General features: G+C 43.2%; 1 protein-coding gene across 2 annotated transcripts in view; it reads right to left on the reverse strand.

Moving 5' to 3' along the window:
• ctdp1 (CTD (carboxy-terminal domain, RNA polymerase II, polypeptide A) phosphatase, subunit 1) overlaps positions 1–21,361 on the reverse strand; it is a 94,766-nt gene that overhangs the window by 72,846 nt on the left and 559 nt on the right. The window contains exons 2-8 of one of the 2 annotated variants that reach the window (XM_036555018.1): positions 13,067–13,150; positions 12,568–12,661; positions 12,157–12,285; positions 10,755–10,905; positions 8,917–9,007; positions 5,637–5,803; positions 1,171–2,259 (exon numbers count right to left, since the gene is read on the reverse strand). In XM_036555018.1, the coding sequence (XP_036410911.1) occupies positions 1,171–2,259; positions 5,637–5,803; positions 8,917–9,007; positions 10,755–10,905; positions 12,157–12,285; positions 12,568–12,661; positions 13,067–13,150 (1,805 nt within the window). Of the gene's footprint in view, positions 1–1,170; positions 2,263–5,636; positions 5,804–8,916; positions 9,008–10,754; positions 10,906–12,156; positions 12,286–12,567; positions 12,662–13,066; positions 13,151–21,361 lie in introns of both variants that reach the window. The other variant, XM_036555017.1, reaches the window with a different exon arrangement.

Genomic DNA, 21,361 nt, shown 5'->3' on the forward strand with positions numbered 1-21,361 from the left:
CTGGTCACGCGCAAGCCCAGCTGAACTCCGGCTTCATTACTAAACGCTATGTTCGTTACACGTTTATATTTCCAGCAGGCAGCGTTATTGAATAATAATTCAGTGACATTTCAGAGTAACGACCCGTTCATAAAAACGCATTTGCCAAAATGTTTGCTTTACTAAAACTGTGCCTATATTTAACGACAGAATAAATCACAATAAATGGCCCAAATCTTTGAAACTTTCCTCTATTCTCTCATGGACAATAAAAAACTCACCATCTGTAAGCGTGATTTAATGGCTGGTTCCTTAAATAAAATGTAAACGTAGTATCGTGTGTTATCTCGCCCAACGAGCAAGCTCCCTGGCTGACCTTTTGAATTCTCAAAAGAACAAATGAACAGCCGCCGTATAGCAATTTGGTAACCGCAGCCGATTCTCTGTACCGGGGAGATACGCACCTGACACGCACCTTTCTCAGAACGATAACAATACTGTCAAGACCTTTCATGCAAGACTAGGGCTTCAAAGGGAAGCAAACCCAGTGATGTGAACACGGGTAATGTCACAGGTACTGACTATTAACAGCAGTTTGCGCTCCATACATTTCATATACTCCAGCGTATACTTCAAATGCGCTTATGCTACACTTTCATCTCAAAGCTTAAAAACATAATTTGTCCAATGTGTCACTATGTCCTGGTGACACTCAGTCACTGGTTACAGGGGATTATTCATATAACTTGTTAAGAAGCTGCTCATTAGCGGGAAAAACTACCATAATCAATCAATTCACAGAATTAGTCTCTGGATGATTGGAAGAAAATGCTTGAATAACATTGCTAATGACAGTGAGCGTTAAGCCAAATCGATAAAATGCAGTAGGCCTATGTAAACTGCTCTGTTGACTTACATGTAACAGAATGTAAGGAGGATCCTTAAAGGGGATTGTGATCTTACAGCTTCCCCCATTGCCCTGATAGACGACATCAATCACACCTGCTGCGTTAGCCACATTGTTCTGTCTATGTCGTCTGTCTATGACGTAAGCCAAAACCAGCCTTTTCTATTATGCTGTTCTTCATAGGGTTAAGACCTTGTTTTCGACACCATTCACAGCTCTTCATAGTCTATCAAGAGAGAACTGTGGAAAGGGCCTTAAAAAGCAGGGAAAGAGAGGTCACTCACCAGCTCTTGCAGCGATGAGGTGTGTCGTTCGGCTTGGGTCTTTGGGGCTGAGGACGAGGTTTTTGCTGACCTTGGCTCCCAGGGCCTTTGCATGGTAACACTCCCGCGTCCTCTCCATGGGGTAGTTAGTGGGGTACAGGCCGCTGAACACGATGTTCGTCCCTGCCAGCGACCTGCTCTTCAGCTCTGGGACGATCTTCCTGATGTCGGGTATCTCGGAGGTCTTCTTGGCCAGGAAGTCATCGTACCTGGCATAGTACTCGCTGTGGATGCGGACCAGCACCTCCTCCAGGTAGATCAGGTGATCGTCCTGGTCCAGGTCCGGTTCCTCCTCTTCCTCCTCCTCCTCCTCTTCCTCCATGCTCTGGTCTAGCGACTCCTCCCCCATGGTCACGCCCGACTGCTCGCTGTTCTGCGATTCCGTCTCCGCCTCCTTTCGGTCCGGGCAGCCGTTGCCCAGCTCTTGGAGACCCTCCTGCTCGGTGCCCGGAGGGACCTCCTCCAGAGCGTCCTCGCCCCCCGGCTGCTTTTCGGCAGCGCCCTTGCTGCTGTCGCCGGTGGGATCTGCCGCCTGGGGCTCCTTGGCCTTCCTCCAGCCGCGCTTCCCCTCGCCCTCGCTGTCTGACGACGGGGGGTCTCCCGTGCCCGTCTCACTCTCGCTGTCACTGGAGAGGTCAAAGTCCAGCTCGTTGCCGGTCCCGTCTGTGGCAGGAGCCGCCTCCCCCTCCGTCGCGGCCGCCGCCACAGCCCCGCTGCCGTCCTCCTCCTCCTTTACATTCCCTGTGTCACTTACCCGTGAGGTGTCTGCCCCGCCCGCCGACGCCGCCCCCTCCGCCCCCTCCCTGTCCGTGTGAGTCCTCTCATTGGGCGCTCCCTGAGAGGCGGGCGCCTGCTCCTCCTGCTCGGCCGCACCCCTGCCGCCGCCCCGCTCCTTCCCCCGTTTCCTGAGACCGTTGCTGTGCTCCTCGGCGCCCGACGCCCTGTCCTCCGACGCCCTGTCCCCCGACACCCTGTCCTCCTCGCCCTCCCTGCTCGATGTCGCCGCCGCCGCCGCCGCTGGGCCCTCCGCTGGCTTGCTGACGTGATTGGCTGCTGGAACGGAGGTGCAAGACAGCACAGGTAGAAAGAGCTGGATTGTCAGAAGGATGAAATAAAATGCTAGCAATGTGAGTTTTTTTTGCCCTTTTCAAACTTTCAAACTTTGGTTTATTTATACACGAAATTCAATACTAAATTCAGGAAGCTTTCCGGAACGCTTTAATTTTTGGTTAAATCAGCATAAAACCTGGGCAGACTGAGCACTGACGGTTTTAGCACAGAACAACAGGCCTGCCGTGTGCATGAATATTCCAGTTGCACTGTGAGACGCAAATTCATCCCCACTCGGCAATATCCTCCTTTTCACTTTCTCAGCTTAGTGCCACACTAAAAATACTCCACTCAGGAGACCACCTTCTTTCTACAGGTATAATAGTTCAGGAACGTCTCCTGGTTCTTTATACAACTTTCACATTCAATGCGTGTGTGAATCAGATGGGGTGCGGGACTTTGCACAACAATAAACCCCCTGAAATATATTTTCAAGCTGTTCCTCAACTTGCACTCTGATAGGGATCCAAATGTAGTGCAACAAAACCCTCTCAGTGCCAGAAAGCTCCTCCCTAATTTCTCAATGTTACCTCCCTTTAATGTCAGAATGTTACACTACCCCTCTCCGGTTAATTAGAACTGAATGGACACTTGATTTGCAGACTGCCGGCTATAAGTCAGTGGTTTTACGATCTCAGCATGGGCACTCAATGCCTAATGTTAGGGTGGCTGGCTTGGACCACATAAGCCATGTATATATATTTTTATATACAGCAGTGTTTCAAAAAAATTCAGCCCAAAAGAACAGTTCCTTCATCACTGCTCCTGTCTGGCTACATTTCCCAGCATGCACAGCAAGGTGACTGGTACAGCCTGTATTCCCCTCTATTCCCCACCTACAGTGTTTAAAGGAAGGCGGGGTTTCCAGACTGCATCCTCATCCAAATCTGACATGCCCCAGCCCTCGTGCCCTCTACCTGGGTGTCCACACCTGGGGTGATGTGACACCAGCATAATGTGAGATGAATGATGACACTTGTTAAAGGTGGTGGGAGGAGGAAGGGGCGGAGCCTTTCAAAATGGGACACCCTTATCTACATCTGCCCTCTGACCTTTCCTGCAGAAATGACACCGATTGGCGCAATTGTTTGCTGTACCCACGGAAACACTTGCTGCAGTGACTTGTATGTAGTCATGTACTCATGCAATTTCTTCAAATTGCGACTCAGAGGTAGATATATTAATGTGTACATATCAATATGCTCACTTAGCCAAATCAACATAATATTTCCTTGTACAATAAGTGTCAGCCAGGAACGGTGAACATAGCCAGCTATCCGTAATTAAAAATGTAAAATTAAAATTTTATATTAATATTTAAATAAATGTCAAAAATGATCCAAAATTAAAGATAAGAACCTGAGACAGCTATCTAGCTGGAAAAGATAGAGAACTGTACAAATATTTAACAAATATACCTGGGCAATTAGCTGGCATATCCAAAGAATAAAAAATACAAATTGTCAAGAAAAAGGATATGAAAATGAAGAGAAGTTTTACATTTTCAACAGCACAGGACTGCTCTATGTGAGTCAGTGGTCTTGACTGCACATCTTGTTACTTGGCTGTCCTATTCAAATGCAATAAAGTGACATATATCCCTCCCAGAAGACTATGTGACAGCTTAGAAGTCTCAATTGTGACAAATGTTCTGGGGTCAGATCGGGACAGCCACATCTAGAGCAAGAACCACTGATTTAGCAGTGGTGCGGTTCCTCGCTGCAGTCTAACACAGGAGTGACATATGGAAATGAACAAGTGAGTTATGATAACAGGATTCAAGCCCGTTCCACTGCAGAGCGCAGAGCGTGGACTTCTCTTATCCAGAAAAGAGCCTTTTTTGGTGTGCGAGGAAAGGGGGGTGGGGAGTGGATGTTAACATTTATGAACCCTGCTGCTGTTTGTCAGCTCATTATAGGAGCGGTGGTTACAGCTGGCCGGAGCGTACCGCTGCCCGCCTGTCGTCCGAGCTTGACAAGGGGAAATATTCTCCGCAGATCAAAGACGGACCTCTGCCACAATGGTATCCGCTGATTAAACCCGACCCCCTGGGGGCCCCGAGATTAAACGCAACGAGCTGATTTGCATTATTTTGCCGGTTTGGAAATCGATGATGCCGGGGGGCATTCTCCGAACGCGCGCGGACCTCACCTCACCCCGTCCCCCTTGTTTAATGAGCCCCCGGTCCCCACTGAGTCTCCCTCCGCATTAAGAGGCCGTGTCTACTCAGACCCGGGGTCTCCCTGATTTGTGTCATTAATCTTCGAATACCGACCTATGAACTTGCAACTAGCATATGAGGAATGGGACGTGCACCCCAGGGGGGTCTTACAGAACCCTCCATGCCTGTACAAAAGTACCACAAAGACCTGCTGTTGCTTAAACATTAATCTAACCCACCACCCCACCCCCCCTTCAGTCCAAAGCGTTCCCTTTCAAATTGCATTGCCCAAAGTCAACAGGGATTTCCCCTTCGCATTATATTGATGGAGAAGAGCCGTAATGGCTGTAGGAAACTGGATACGTGATCTTTTATGTGATAATTGTTTTCACAGGGCTTGCCTCCTCTGCTCAGAGGCAATTCAGTTTAATAAATCCCTCTGCAGCAAACACCAGCACCGGTGACAACAGAGCATCAGCCCAGTCAGTGCGTTACTTTCAAGAATAGCAGTCAATTTAAGATCAAAAGGACCTCGACCGCTTTAATGCTGAACGCCTAGTTAAGCAGCCTCTACTACACGCTTTTCCCAGGGAACACAGATTCAGAGAAATGAGCATTCACAAAAATCTGTGCAATCCCCGTCTTTTCCCTGGCGGGCCATTATTCTGCCCTGTGAATTGCAATTGGCTACACTGCAACCCTAAAAAGATGATTCATTATCATTATTACAGGTGGACATGCTGCAATTCAGCATTAGCGTCTTATTTTCTGACATAACATGAACTCTGCCAAACACTACTGTTCCCTGACTATAACAGTACCGTATTTTTCTCTTAATGTTTTCATTTTTAATGTAAAATCATGCAATTTTCAATTTTGACTACCAACAGCACTTTGAAAGTTCTACAGTTGTACCAGTAAAAAAAAAAAAAAAGTTGTGCCATCAAGGACAAAAGGGAACAGTTCTTTAATTTGTGTCCCTGGAAGTTACAAAGACAGCACAGTGCCGTCAGATTGAATTGAATCGAGGCCGCAGTTTGCCATCTGTTTTGTTATAGGTACACCTTCATAGTCCTGTCAAATTAACATTTTTGTACTTGTGGGAGCGTTACTGATGGTGTTACGCAGGGTTTGAGTCAAGCTGGACATGCCATACCTTTTCTTGCCATTTGAGCTTCCCGTGATCCAGGAGGGGCGTTGATGTCGCCCGTGCCCTGGAAGTAGGTGTACTTTTTGACCGTGATCAGGTTGGGCGCGAACTTCCACACGTCCTCCCTGTCGTCGATGATGCAGACCATGGAGTCCCCGCAGGGAAAGAGATTCCTGCAGGAAAACGCCAGTGGAAAATGAACTGATGAACAACACGGGGAGTGTACACGCTTATACCATTACGCCAGCCCACAGGCCCCACAGCTGCATTACAAATGAAGAGAGGAGTTCATGAACAACATATGGAATGTACACGTTTATACCATTAGGCCCCACAGCTGCATTACAGACTCCCATACGCAGAGCAAAGGGAAGCCCTGAAGTCCTTAAAGGCACAGAAACCACGCAAGCAGACGTTATCCCCAGAAAATACACCATCCAGCAGGGAACGTCACCCTCCCCCAGACCCCAACTTCATGTGGAAGCAGAAGACCCAGGGAAGGCCAGCTACTCCTGGGCAGGCCGATAACGGAATGGGGAAAACTGAGCACAACAGTGGTCAATCCCATAATTTAAGTATACGCAGGGAAATATTCATCCATAGTGGGGCTACGTTTACATGGCCAGATAGGATCCTAAGCCTGTGATCTTGCATATACATGTCTCACACAGACATGTATATGCAAGCGTGTATTGTTATGTGATCATGTAATCAAATGGAGACAGCTAACCTCTTACCGTAGGAGCAATAACCTTGTGCTAACAACGTAGAGTAGCGTAGGAAAATAGGAGGCTCTCACCTGAAATATGTAGGACCATTGTGAAAAACACAATAAAAAACCCTGAAACACTGCCCCTGTTTTTTACCATATGCATGCAGAATAATAGATATTTCTTATCATTATTAGTAGAGGTATTTATTTATTTCACAGATGACTTACCCGGGGCATTGTTACATAGCTGACAAGGACAGCTTATTACATAGCTCATGTAATGTAAATATTACTGCATTGTACCAATGGACATTTACTGAAGCAATCAGGTAAGTGCCTTCCTCAAGGGTACAACAAAACTGGACCCCTCATGTTGTGTGCAATAAAATGCATAATCTGAGAACAATACTACATCATTGTGTAATGCAATGGTACTAAGATTAAAGTTTTAAGCAGAAAGCATTGTCCAGTCTGTGTATCTTTTCTTTTATAACATGTTTTTGTGCCTGCTTATTGGAGGGTATCAATAAATACCCAGGTCTTGGTATTTGTCTGAATAATACAGCATTGCGTTATGACACTGTAGAAGGAAAGATTCAGAGCTCAGAGGCATAATATCACATCGTATGGATGCAAAATATGAAATGTGCTGTTACCAATGCCTTAATTATGCATTATGTTTTCATTATATACCAACTGGTTGTGGGACAGGCTTTTTGCCACCGGAGTACATGACACATAAAAACACATTATGTGAAATTATGGATATCTATGCATCAATGCTTCTGAAAACTTCCACTGTTATGAAAACCGTACTGACATTTGTACCTCGTTTTAATATTTTAATCATTATGACGGCGAGACGTAGTGCATCCCACAAGTGCCGCCAGAGGCTTTATCTTCTGTCTGATGTATGGACGATAAATATTGATTTCTCTCATGTCACTCAGCGCTTCTGTGCTACCCATCTTCACTATGGCTGTGTTGCTGAGTGAATGCGGGTTTTCTTTTTGCTTGGCTTTTATCATTGTCACTTCGCTTTCATCACAGGGACTAGGAGGAATGGAGGATTGCTTCTTTTTCCCCCCGAACTCTGCAGTGAAGTTCTGCAGGACTGCAGCTTGTTTTGGAAACAGGATGATGGCTACTTTTCTGATTGATTTAGACACACATATCACATCCTTTCACTGGTATTTTTTGTCTGGCTCCCGAGCTGTGCTCTAAGACCATCTTTGAAGCTTCCCCACGTAACAAGCTTTTCTGACAATGATAACTTGCAGGGAGCTTGTCGTTTCACACTAAAAACAGCGATAGCCGTTTTCAACGTGCAACATAACACTGGGAAGGAACCAGGAATTTCATACAAGATGCTGCAGCAGAAGAAGCATAATAGGCTGAAGAAACATTGTGATTGGGATTTGTAGTTCTATTCCATGATACATAATGAACTCTATAACGCTAATTAACTACATTTCCCAGCCTTCACATGTTGCGGCCCTGGATGCACACTGTGATGTGCATGTGCTTGATGTGGCTTACTCTCATCCTGAGAGCAGATGTCAAACACTGACATAGAGAAGATGAGTATCCCACACAAGGCTTGAGGATACACTCAAGTGACCACAGGAAATAGTAACTGAAGATAAGAATTCACACATCAATGGAAAAAAAATTAAAATCCCTAACAAAATGTGAAAAAAAACAGCAAAATAAATATATATCTTTCACAAACACAATGGGCCAGAAGCCTCGCACTCACAACTGCTTCTAAAGATTCCCTGGGGTTGTTATTTCACATGAAATTATTCCATGCGCACAGTGGTGTTTCCACTCTGTTTGTTTACACGTTTTTTTGTTAACCTCAGCGACTGCCAAACTCCGAATATCTTACTGAGTAATGAAAAAAGTAACACTTATTGAAATTCATTCGTCAAAGTTCTTTCTCAGTTTAAAAAAAAAAATACCAAACAGCTAATTCAGGGTTTTCCTTGCCTAGGATATTGCTGTGCCCAACAACTCACTGCGGAGCTTTCTCTTACTTCCTGCTGGGAAAATGACCAAAAAGCGGGCGCCTGTAAGTTGGTCATTATGTAGAGTTATCGCCGCTGTTATCACTTCCCCGGTTAATATTCTCACCAAAAAAAAGAACGACGTGTTCAAATATCAGAGCTGCGAGACGGAACCTGATCTGCAGAATGTGCCGTTTTTCAACTTTTACCACGTGAACACACACACACACACAAAATATTATTTCTTCTCTGTTATAACTTTCACTTTAATACTGCCCCATAAAAAGCTACTAAATACACAGCAAAGATGGCTTTGAATACATCTTGTCAGAGTTTTCTACAACTGACTGTATGAAATGACTGTATTAAGGCCTTTTCATTACTTCACATTTTATAACGTTATTGTCTTTTAAATGTTGACCTGCCAGAGACTACCCATTCCCACATGGAGCCATAAGCCACCAAGCCCTACTAAACCCAACATAAATCCTGCCACTGGAGTGACCGTTTACACAATGTCCTGTGAGGAAGCACCTCAGACAGCTTTCAGCCAGGTAATTCTCACCTTAGGTTCCCCGTTTTGGAGTATGGGTCGATGCACTCGTCCCTCGACAGGATCCGATGGGAGAAAAGCTTCTTCTCAGGGTCCAAAAAGCCTGATGATGACAAGGTAATGAGGGGAACAAACTTGTCAAGACAGCCTCAGTAAATGGCAGGTTAGGAGGAGAGGACAGTTCTGAGAATTATGACAGAATGATGCGTCAGGTACTTCAGAACGCTGAAATGAGGGCCAATCAGTAGTGTGAAATGGGGGGGGGTCAACCAAGTGTGCGAGACATTTTTAGGCATTTCAGAGCTCTGAAATGGGGGTTCAACCAGCAGCACAAGGCTTTATCAGGCCTTTCAGAACACTGAAACGGGGGGGGGGGGGGGTCAACCAGTAGTGTGAGGCATTTTCAGGCCTTTCAGAGCACAGAAATGGGGCCCAGCCAGCAGTGTGGAGGTGTTATTTCTCGTCTAACACATCTCCGGTCTATTTGCAGTGAATGGAATATATTTTCTGTGGGTAAGCAGGGCGCATTTATTGTGCTGTTTTTCAGCCTCTCTGCTGCATTTGCTCCAGCACCACTCCTCTCCCCCCTGTGCTGCTTCCCTCCTCTCAATTTTCTATCTCTGCTGATACCTCTGGTCCTAATGCATGTGCATTACTGTCCATTTGGGAAGCCTCTCGCTAAAACTTCAAGGGGAAAAATAAATATGTGCCTTATCGGTATTTCTTTAGACGCTGGTGAACACACAGCAGCTAACTAAACAAAGAGGCCTTTGATGTAGCCTTCGGCTACTGATCCATCATAAAAAGACATTTCTTTTCTACACATAACATGTCTGCTCTGCCAGGACTAGAATTTAACACAGCGGGCTGCTCGGAATCTCAGACATAAACTGAAATTTTTAAAACTAGCCTAGCCTATGAAACTGGCTACTGTGTAGTCCTGTTACTACTCAATCCCTAAGGCCAGAATTAATTCAATATTTACTGAGTAACAAATGTGGTGCAAATAGCAGCTTTTCAAAAGTTTTTTCAAGATGTCTACAATTCTGTTAAAGAACATGAAATTACTTGTTAAAAGCACTTGATATGAGATTACTCTCATTAACGCTCATATCCATCACTCATGCTTGTGACTGTAGGATGAAAACCTAGTGATCACCCCACTGATATCCAACGGCTTTCATGAGTTTAAATTTGTGAAACAAGGAATGCTTTGGAAATGACTTCCCCCACATTTTTGTAAAGTATAATCTGTCCTTGATTGATAGGCACTCCTAACAGGTCAGAAACCCTCTACACTGCCTTAGCCATCCACATTGAGATTCTGTGTTGGTGCACACTTAGCCAAAATGAAGGCAAATGCTGCCCCCAGGTGGCCAGAGAGGTAACTGTACACAAGGTATTGCTGTCTTCCAAAAGTTTATTTTAAAGTGAGAAGAGCGGGTGATTTTAGTCATGTGGCAAATTACATCCCCAAAACCACTTGTGCAAGTTTCAATGTGTCCTGTGCTGATAAAAACCAATTTAACACCAATTTAACCAATTAAACAAACATGTAGGAGGTGGAACAGCAAGCTGGACGGAGATGTGTCCTCTGTCTGTTGGCACTTGCAGGCACACCTTTAAGAGCTTGGCACTGCTCGCCTAGCGGTATCATTCACCATGACCTTGTTCCGATACATGGAATCAATATGACAACCTGATCAATAATCCTGCTGCAAGAAGCAGCCACTCAGGAAAGCCTAGGACTGTAAGCCAGCAAATCAGCTCTCTTGGCTGCCCGACTAGAAAGGAAGTGACCTGGGATGAGACACACTCCCCTCCCCTCCCCTCCTCGCCCGCTGTGGTACCTGCGATGGTGTGGGCGTAGAGCCGGCTGCCGAAGGTGAATACGTGGAGCTCGTACAGCTTGGCGATCTTCTCCAGGAAGTCCTTGCAGTGCGGTCGCAGCCGCGTGTGCAGCATGGGCTCCCCACGCCCCAGCTGGAAGTGGAAGATTCCCTGGAGACGCAGCGCAAGAACACCGGCGTCAGCCTCAGAGCCAGCGGCGCGGGCAGCAGCGCAGGCAGCGGCGTGGCACAGCGCGAAGGAGCAGGGCTCACGACTCAAAGGTTGCCGGTTCGATTCCCCAGCAAGCCACTGCTGTCATACCCTTGCAAAGCACTTAATTCAAATTGCCTCAGTAGATGTACAGCTACACCAGATAACACGTAAAAATTGAGTTACGCCAGTGGTTCAGGATAAGAGCATCTGCTTGCGTAATGAACAGTTACATTGCTGCTCTGGTCTTTGCCTGCTATTTTGACCATGAAGTGTTGGCAGTTCCCTAAGAATGGCTGACTGACTTCTGTAATGCATAAGTGAACTCTGCTTTCTCTCACGTACTGCAGAAATCTGCAGAGCTGCTACTATTTTCAAAGTGTAAATGATTCAATTTAACCACAATATGCTTAGCCCTTAAATTAGTTCATTTTAAAAAATTCATGAAAACATGTTTAATAGATACTGACACAGTGTAAATCTGTCTGTCACTGCAATGATTGCATAACGTGTCTGCCTGGGGAAAAAAACCTACCCAGATGTAATACATGCTTAAGCCCATTACTCACTGTTGAGCACAATGCTTGTTATGAGGCAAAACACAGATCTGAGTCTTCAAATGAAACAGAAATGAATTCACTTCATTAACTGGACACTCTTCCTTCTAAAGAAGGGAGTGATGCACTCAACTTCATCTTTGATGAGCTTAACCAAAGAGGAGAAGTAAATGTAATAAATGATTTCACTTCTTCTTGAGGTAATTTTCTGATGTCACTCATGTCACAGCGTAAAAGCTTTTCAAACAAAAGACCTTTGAAATTCAAAATAAAGTGAAAATTAGCTCACAAACACAATGTAATGTAATGTAATGTAAGGCTTAACGCAACTTTTGCTTAAGTGCTGCTGCCTGACCCCAAAAAGGCAAAAACAGCTCTTAACTAAATAGAGTCACATCTTAAATTTGCCTTCTACAGCAAGAACCTGTGATATTATAGAAAAATCACATATTACAGAACTAAACCTTGCTTTACACTTTTAACACATTCAGGCCCATTCTGTAGCTCATCTAAGTTTTCTTCTTGTGATTACACAGAGGAGAATGCACACACACACACACACACACACACACACACACACACGGACGGACAGACAGGCGCACACAGGTCTGATGGTGACACTAATGGCCACATGTCCTCGGTTAACTCGTCCCACCTTGTTGGACATGCGCTGGCAGTGTTGCTCTGTGGTGTGGATCAGTGTCTGGTCCAGGTCCACCATGAGGACCAGCTTCCTGTTACAGTGCAGACGCAGCTGATCTTCCCTGCCCAGCTGCTCTGCTTGCTGAAGAGACAGAACCAGCATTTTAGGAAAGTCGAAATCCCCTTTTCAAATTCAAAACCAATCAGGTACCACACACAAGCCATCTTAATAGTCTCCACAGACAACAGAAGGTAGATTCTGGGAACAAAAGCACGGAGGCTTACAGGCAGTGGTTGACCCTGAGTTTCAGCGCTTTGTGGCAATTCAGGTATAATGCACTACGACATATCCATTTTGATTGGTTGAGTTCGGTCACATGACCATGGAAGTTGGGTCATTGGGGAGTTCCATCACAGTGCTCACCTCTGAGCTGACCATGAGCTCTGGGACACTGTGCACCATGGAGACCGTCGCCGTGGAGATGGGCGCTTGCTGCTTCCCATTTTTGTTCTGTAGCCTTGAGGTGGAAAAAGATACACGGTTACAGCATGTAAATAGTTTTCCATGGATGTCTGTGTTTTTATGAAAAAATGTGAGTTGCCTCTGACAGGGTGTGCGTGCATTTGAGATAGGAGGTTCTAAGGGTGTGATTGTGTGTGTTTGAGAGAGAAAGTATATAAAGGTGTGTTAGTTTGTGGTTTCTGAGTGTACATTAATGTGCCAGTGTTGTTAGTGTGCCTTAGTGTACGACAGTGTGCATCAGTGTGAACTAGCATGTGCTAGCACGTGTTAGTGTGTGTTGGTGTATGCTAGTGTGCGTTACTGTATGTTAGTATGTTAGTGTTTGCTGGTGTGTGTTGATGTGTGCTAGAAAGTGTACACTAGCATGTGCTACTGTGTGCTTGTGGGCACCATTACTCACTGGGTCAGGTCCTGGCCACATTCGGCACAAAGCCCCTTCATCACGATGGGATGACTGCATTCCTCTATCCGCACAATGACAGCGCTGGAACACAGAAGAGACATGCACCACTCTCTGCTCACTTCCTCCACATCTCTCAGGCACTTCATAATCTCAACAAGGGCTGAACGCTTACAGCAGCTTGATTTACTGAGAAACAGACATGCACTCTGTGCCTGGGTTATTCTGACAAGTGTCTACTCTATTCCCAATTCTTCAAAATGGGGGACGGACGAACGGACGGACAGACATTTATTTCAGAAATACCAGTACAACAGAAATATAGGTTTGAACATCAAGACCTCTGAAATTTGCATTCCTCCCACGGGTAGATATTACACTTAGTATTTAGGCTATGTTTTGTACAGCATTCCGTACTGATATTTTTACTGAAGTTAAGTAACTCCCTCTGCTGGTAAAGGATAGTGACAACACACGAAGTCGAGTAAAATTCAGTGCGAACGAATCATTTGCCACTTCAGTTTCCGAGAACTGTTTAACCAATATTCGCTATTCTTGTCATGATTCTCACAACATTTTAAGATGCGAACGACACTTCCTGGAACTCGACTCTTCTGTCTAAATGTTTACATTTACTAGTGCGTACACTTAAATAAACCCAGCCTGAACTAACATCTCATTTCATTGAATTCTACATTTTCTAACACTACCACTTTGACAGCCTGAGAAAAAGATACAGGACATTAAAATGAAAGGTTTAACATGAAAAAAACAACTCTCCCTATCTTTAGCGACACTGGCTCGCTTTACACCATCTCTACCCACAAAACTGGACACTACACCAGCTTTCGTGTCGGTATCTGAAAAACACATTTCTGCGTCTGGTATCTGCAAGACAGCTCAAACGGTTTCCGTCAACCGCTCCCCTCCGCATCTCTGACATGTACCATCAGGGCTACTTAGCCTGTCGGTGGAGTGTAACCGCAAACAAACACATTATGAGTAGCATCACATTAAAGCAAAAATAAACTGTGAAAAAAGCTATAACTGTGAAGGAGAATAATGAAACCGGACACTTCCTGCTAGCTGCGTCTGTTTTCGCTCCTGTCTCAGGACATTAACGGTGAAATTATTATTTGAGTGGTGGTTTTCTGGTCGCAGTCCGGTGCATACTTCCATTCAATGAATTACAGTCAGAAAGATAATACAACTGAGACTGTACATTGTACTCGCATCATCCAAGCCATTTCACGCTTATAATGTACATGCTTCAAAACTCAGACGCAAATCTTTAAACTAAATTACAACTGAAATGTAATTTAATAACGCATTCTCGCAAGGGCATGAGGCTCCTTTGCAATTTTACGAATATGCTTGAAAGAACGGCTAGATCCCTCAATCCCACCGACACAGCTTCAAATGCTCTTCTTTTCCCCAGAACTTGATTATTACAGTGTTTTAAAATCCATGGACAGCAACAATACACAAGTATACAAGTATAAATACAAGTATAAATACGACAATTTCGGATGCAATTCGGATGACATGCCTTTTAGGTCACTATGCTTTTGAAATGGACTAACATTGAGCTGCTGAAATAATATGGACACTGTCTTGTGTTAAGCGATTATCAGTAAGAAGAAAATTCAACAACTGGAATCACTTGAAGTTAGCAAAGTCCACAAATCATGGCAAGGGTGACATTTACAATGAATCCCATTTTATCCTTACAGTACAATACAATAAAATGCAAAAAAAAAAAATGTAAAATGTAAAATCCATTCCAAACTGACATAATAAGTACGGTGTTTCAGTGCACAACTGACAACACAGTTTTGCACAGCACAGACTTACTATGCCCCTGCATTATCTCTACCAATCTGACTTACCAACAAAGATCCATGTTCATCCGCTAGCTAACTGGTTAGACAAGTTCACTCAGCATTTCAGGTACTGAAACGTTACAGCGAGCTGCTACCTGGCTATGTCTGAACGGCATCCATTTAGCGGTTTGCATTAACAACAAAGGGCGGTTGTATATTGGCACATACAGGTGTATAGGAGCTGCTGCTTTGTGTTCTATATGTTCGCATTTCATACTTACTGCAAGTCGTGTCTGCTTTCATTCTCTGTAAATAACACAGATATTCTTCACATTTTGCCTAATGAGACGGTGCTTTGGTATGATTTCACATCCTGTCCCCGTACTGTCGCTATACTTACTGTATGCACTTTTGTAAGTCGCTTTGGATAAAAGCGTCTGCTAAATAAATAAATGTAAATGTAAATGTAAATATGTACAGTTATGCACCCTTAGTGATCATTGTAACCATTCTACTGTCCTGTTTTTGTTCTAGAACTGAGTGTACTGTTACAGGTATATGGCAACAGAGAGCACATTAAATGACTAATTATTCTTAGAGTATGGAACGCCAGTTTACTTTCTGGGTGTATCAGGGGAGTTGACCAGTCATCTAAATGCAAAGTTACAGAACAATGAATGGATAGGTGAACACTGATTATGAATAAAGCAAATCTCTATAAGTCTGACATTCGGAGGAATATGTCTAAGCAAAATAACGTTGTGTACCCAATACAGGAAAAATTTGATAAAAATGGAGCCTGACAACAGACATTACTTTTCTATGAACGTAACATCTCACACTGCAATCTGTGCAACATGATAAAAAAACTACATGTGCCATTTTTTTCAGACAAACCAGCATTTGTAGCGCTAAGTCAGGCAAGAAATCATTTGCACCATACATTATAGTTGCTTAACAGACTCTCTTACAAAGGACCTTACACAGATGCCATTTACCCGGGTAGAAATTTTACTACAGCAATTTAGGTTAATCAACTTGCCCAAGGGTGCAACAGCAGTGCCCTACCACTGGCAACCTTTGAGTTACAGGCCCCACACCACACTGCTGCACCACCCATTCATTTGTCTAATACATGGCTGTATTCCATCTATTTTGACATATATGAAAAGTAAGCCATTATGTACAATGTAAATTAGTTACGTGGCTGGTCCTGAGTCATCTCCCCTTGGGAAATTAGAGTCAGCGATGTCAAAACAATTGCAACTGTCAAAACACCATAATGTGATACAGGCTGTAGACCGCAAGACTGGAAATGGCCCATTTTTCCCTGAGCTGTTTAATCAAATGGAACATATATTTGGACTGACATCTTCTAAATATCAAGTGAAACATTTATTCCAACTGACATTTAGTAACTATTCTGCATATCCTAAACGCGAATGCACATTTGAATCTGCATGTATGACAGTGCCCAATGGGAACAGAATATAAATATTCACCCTTTACCAATGGCGCATTTTGATAGCCCAATAGTGTTAAAAATAATTACACATTTAATTCTGGATTTACAATCACCGTCTCCCAAGCATGGAGAATCCAATTAACAGGTTACACCATGTTGTCTGAGCAAAAGCAGAGGTTTATGATGTCCCTTCTTGTGCATGTAATGCCTGTGAACCAGGCTGGCAGAAAGGTAGCCCTTACAATGCAGCAAGTGTGATGCACTTTCCGAAATCACCGCCCCACCTGCCTTGCAGTTCACTGCACTTAGTTCTGACTCACCCTTTGTAAATCCTCGGAAACCCCTCCATGATGTAATAATACTAATAAATATTTGCACAAAACTGGCGTGTTGCGATGTCGGCACAGCCCGAAGTTCACAGTAAGGGTGTCCTCAAGGGCCACTGTGAGGGTTTCCCTCAAAAATCTATACTAACTAAAACTGATCATTCCCTCCACTCACCACACTTTCAACTCTCCCTTTTCCACAAACTGGAACTCTAAAGCCATAACCGCACAAGCCGCAATACAAAAATCAGGAAATCCACAATGTCTATGTGTAGAAAAAGTCATAGAAGCCTTCCTTTTCAAAGGAAAAATGCTGTGTTGATAGGTATGTATATTTTTTGCACAGAAAGATACAGATACTTAGATTCTTCAGATACTTTTAGTTAAACAAAAAATATACATTGAAAAAAGAAAATAACTGCAAAATCAGCAGCTGTGCAGATGTATGACGATTTTGTCTTGATGTGTGTGCTGATGAGGCCAAGTGTGTCAGTCTGTACTTGAAACGCACCAGTAGCGAGCTGAGATACCAAGCATTATGCAGAAAGAAGAATTCTTTATTGGTGGTGGGTTCGAGTCAGGCCAGTCCAGTCCCTTTGCCATTTCATGTGCCTTGATGCCAAGACTACACTGCATAAAGTCCCCCTCTTGACTGTCTAATGTCACTTATACCAGTGCTTTTTATTTTTCTTTATTTTATTCTGTACTTAGTATGCACATGATCTACTATTGGGGCTCTGCCAACCTAAATTGAGCATTGGCTGTGCCACAGCCAGAAATATGCATCACGGTTTTAACATAGCCTTATTGCTTGTGTTAGGAGAGGTACCATAGGAATCCTCCAACTACCTCTGAATACATCCGGCCCTTGCTGGTCCTGGAAAAGGCCCTCAACAGGAGGCAAAAGGGGGTGAGCCCAGCCGTACTGGGAGAAGCATAGTGTAGTGGTAAGAAGTAGACCTTTCAACCCAAAGAAGTACCCTCAGGTAAGGTACTTTACCCAAACTGCCTCATTAAATACCCAGCTGTAAAAAAATGAGCTATAACATATCTCAGTCGCTCAGAACGTCTAAACAGACATAATGTTATGTATCACTCCGGTAGTCCGGTAGCCAGTTTTCAGGTTGATGACATACTGCCAACACCTTTACATTAATGAGACTCAAACCTTTTTCAGGGTGAAATATGTAAATTATCACAATGACACAGTCTGAGCGCTTATAAACATTTGCTTTTGTACCGCAAGTCCACACAACAGATGCCCAAACTTTGACCATTTTCCCTCTTTCTTCCCAATCATTGTCTTCTCCATCTTGATTTTCCTGCTGATTACACCAGTTCCCACTTCCTTAATATTGCTTCTCCTCATTTGGCTCTCCTACCCACTTTAGAACTTTATAACATTCAAAGTTGCAAAGTTCACTGTGGCCAACTGTGAGACAAACAGGATTTTATACTGGGACAATAGACATTTAGGGAAGATAACAGAGTGCACTATTTTTGACTGGACTGGCAGTTTTCTTTGTTTACATTTTTATTGCTTTTTCTGATTTTCCATTCTAGTCAATGTGCCACTCCTTTCGTACCATTACAACAAACTACTGCTCTATGCTTTTGGTGAGTCAGTAAATGAATAAACCTACCAAGTACCAATCCAGCTACTTAAATGGAAAATAAAGGTAAGCTATGAATGTTGCTCTGAACAGGAGCATGTGCTAAACAAATGTAACTCAAATTATATCCATAGCAGAGAGGCAGTGGGTACATTTGTTAAAGTCATTGTTATAACCCAGCTGAGGGCTGAACCCCTAGTCCGCTGGGGTCACTAACCACAAGACTACTGACCTGGTCATAACGTTACAGTAGTGTAACAGTCATGCTTTGTGGAATTAATACACCTGGCAAGCCGAGTGGGAATAAAAGCTGTTTGTTTGCGAACAGTATGACTTTGCCCTCAGCAATCCTATTAAAAATACAGTAGAACATTATACAAATAATGTTAATCACAACAAATTCAACAGGTACATTTTTCATGTTTTATCATGTTGTCTGTTCCTGATTAATTGGGATATAAATAATTATGAAGGACATTGTATATTTAACACATAAAAAAGGACTAAAAAGAGCACATCAAAAGAAATGATAATTGTAGCTACAGCAGCATTTGAAATAACTCTGCACATGAATAATGGCACAGGATTTCTAAAAAATACAGTGCTCCATTCTTCTAACATGACAATTCACTGTATAGCAGAATGCTTATATGCCATAATATGTGATGAACTTTTAATATTAAGACAAGTAATTCAGGTAGAAATGTAACTATCTTCTGGATGAGACAGATCTTAAATTTGGACAATCAAAAATGTTTGATGTATGATCCCTCCTCTCCAGTGTGATGAGTTATGAGTAGATTGCACCAGTTGTTAGAGGATCCAGAGTGGGCTGCAACCGCCACAACTTTATCATAAATCGCCGTGTATAATTTGAGCTTATCTTAATATCCTAAGACAACATCAAGACTGTCCTGCTATCTGATGCAAATTTAACACTGACAGCTAAACCCAAATTTGACTGGAGGGCAATACACTGTAAGTGGAACAGGCAGTGATGAGAACTGTTATGAAGCCTTAATATTATGCATGAGTCCAATTGAAATGCACTCGTTCGTGGCTGTGGGAAAATCATTCCTAAACAAAAATAAAAACATGTCATGAATACGGACTTCAACAGTTAGCTACTAAAAAATCTGTACTCAGGGAAACGCTTTCCACATATTATTAGAGTTTTTGCAAAGTCTTAAAAACTGATCTAGAGCTGTGGGTTGTATACATCAACACCCTGTGTCTCATATTAAAGACGAGCCTGTTCTACACCACCAGCGCACAATTCCCCATGTTACACATTCTCCAGTAACTTTATTCTTTTTAGCCCACTTTAAACAATGTAATATACATTTAATAACTTTTGTTGCTTACACTAGTATCCAATTTAGATTGTATCATGTGACATCCCTATCTGCGCTATTTACAATGGTGTCTTTATTTTGCATCCCATGTTCCACGCCAACTCATAACAAGCACCTTCTCAAATGGGAGGACCCCTCTGCTCCCTAAGTAACAGTAATGCTAACGGTGATGGTTAACGATCACCGATTACAGTCTAGAGATTATGGACATTGACTTTAGTTTTGGACACTGCAAGACTCCCCACTAAAATGACACTTGCTGTGTAGGAGGCAGCTGCCTTGCAATTAGCAAAAAATGAACAGATATTGCTATAGGTTATCAGACACCCAGACAGGACAGCCCAATGGTAATAAGTGCTGCTGGGGGTACTGGGGGAATTGTGATAATAAAATTGACAGGAAATTAAGATGGAAAATAAGCGAAAAAAAAGAAGTACAACATTTAGCTATTGTATTGCATCTAAATGTTGTGTTTAAATAAGTCTGGATGGTACTAAAGTAAATGTTTATCAGGTTTCATACATCGCGGTCATTGTGGTAATTTTGAAAGGAAACCCCAAAAGTGCTTAACTCTTGATCCTGTATAAGAACAGCTGTAAGTCACCTGTCAACCTGGCATACACATTAGCCATACCAATCGCTGCAGATATGACTGCACGGAAAAAAACAATGGACAGTTCATGCAGTTTCAGACCGCGAAAAAGCCTTGAACCCTTTCGTTCCAGCCGTGGTATCTAAATAAATATTACGAAAGTATACTGAGTATAGGAAATCTGCATTTTACCATAATCGGAAAAACATAACTGTGTTAAAAAGACAGTGTAACTACAAAGGCAACGTGTTCTTGACCACAAAATAAGGTTTAGACGACCCTCTGTATGAGATCCAGTCAACATCCAAAAACGTGACCATAACTAACACACCCCTTTCGATGACGCGTTCATAGCGCAAACATATGTAGCCAGCTAGCTAGCTCAGATATGAAATATCGATACAGGATATTTAAAAGTCGCTGTAGAAAAACCAGACACCGGGTGGAACATATGTGACTTCTTCATCTTCGTAAAAATATCAAATGTTGGCGATCCGTTCACATCCACAGTTTTCACGGCTAGCTTGCCAGCGAGGCTAGCTAGCAGTCTAGTTTTAACACCAGTGACCGCGGTCTCCTCACCAGGCTGTCCGTAGATAAAATACGTAGCTTGTTAGCTACACAGCATTAGCTAGCTAGCTGGCTAGCTGCCATGCTGCATTCTGTACTCAGTCAGCAAGTAGTTCGCTAGCTGGCGAGCTACTTATTTTAGCAAGCTAACACCAAAATTAAAACGTATTAAGCTCATTAGCTGTATAGGTTAGCTAGCATATATAACGTTACGCTGGTCATCAACAATTTAACTAGCTAGACAGCTAAGCTAGCTAACTATCAAATTTGATTAGCTGACACCAAGATAAGGGCAAAATAGCTGACCTCACAAACCGATTCTCTACTTTTGAGAAGAACTTGTATCAATAACTAAGTTAATCGTAGCTGGCTAGCTATGTAGCTACATACTAGGCAATCATGATTAGCTAACGTTAGCTAACTGGCTAGTGATATGTTAGCAAATCAACTGCTAGCCAGTCTGAGCAACAGAGCGCTGGAAAGCTGTATGGGACAGCAAGCTAGCCAACATTAGCATACAAGCACACAAATGTAGTGACATGTGTCTCCGA

The sequence above is a fragment of the Megalops cyprinoides genome, chromosome 21, assembly GCF_013368585.1.
Source record: "Megalops cyprinoides isolate fMegCyp1 chromosome 21, fMegCyp1.pri, whole genome shotgun sequence".
NCBI classification, from domain to species: domain Eukaryota; kingdom Metazoa; phylum Chordata; class Actinopteri; order Elopiformes; family Megalopidae; genus Megalops; species Megalops cyprinoides.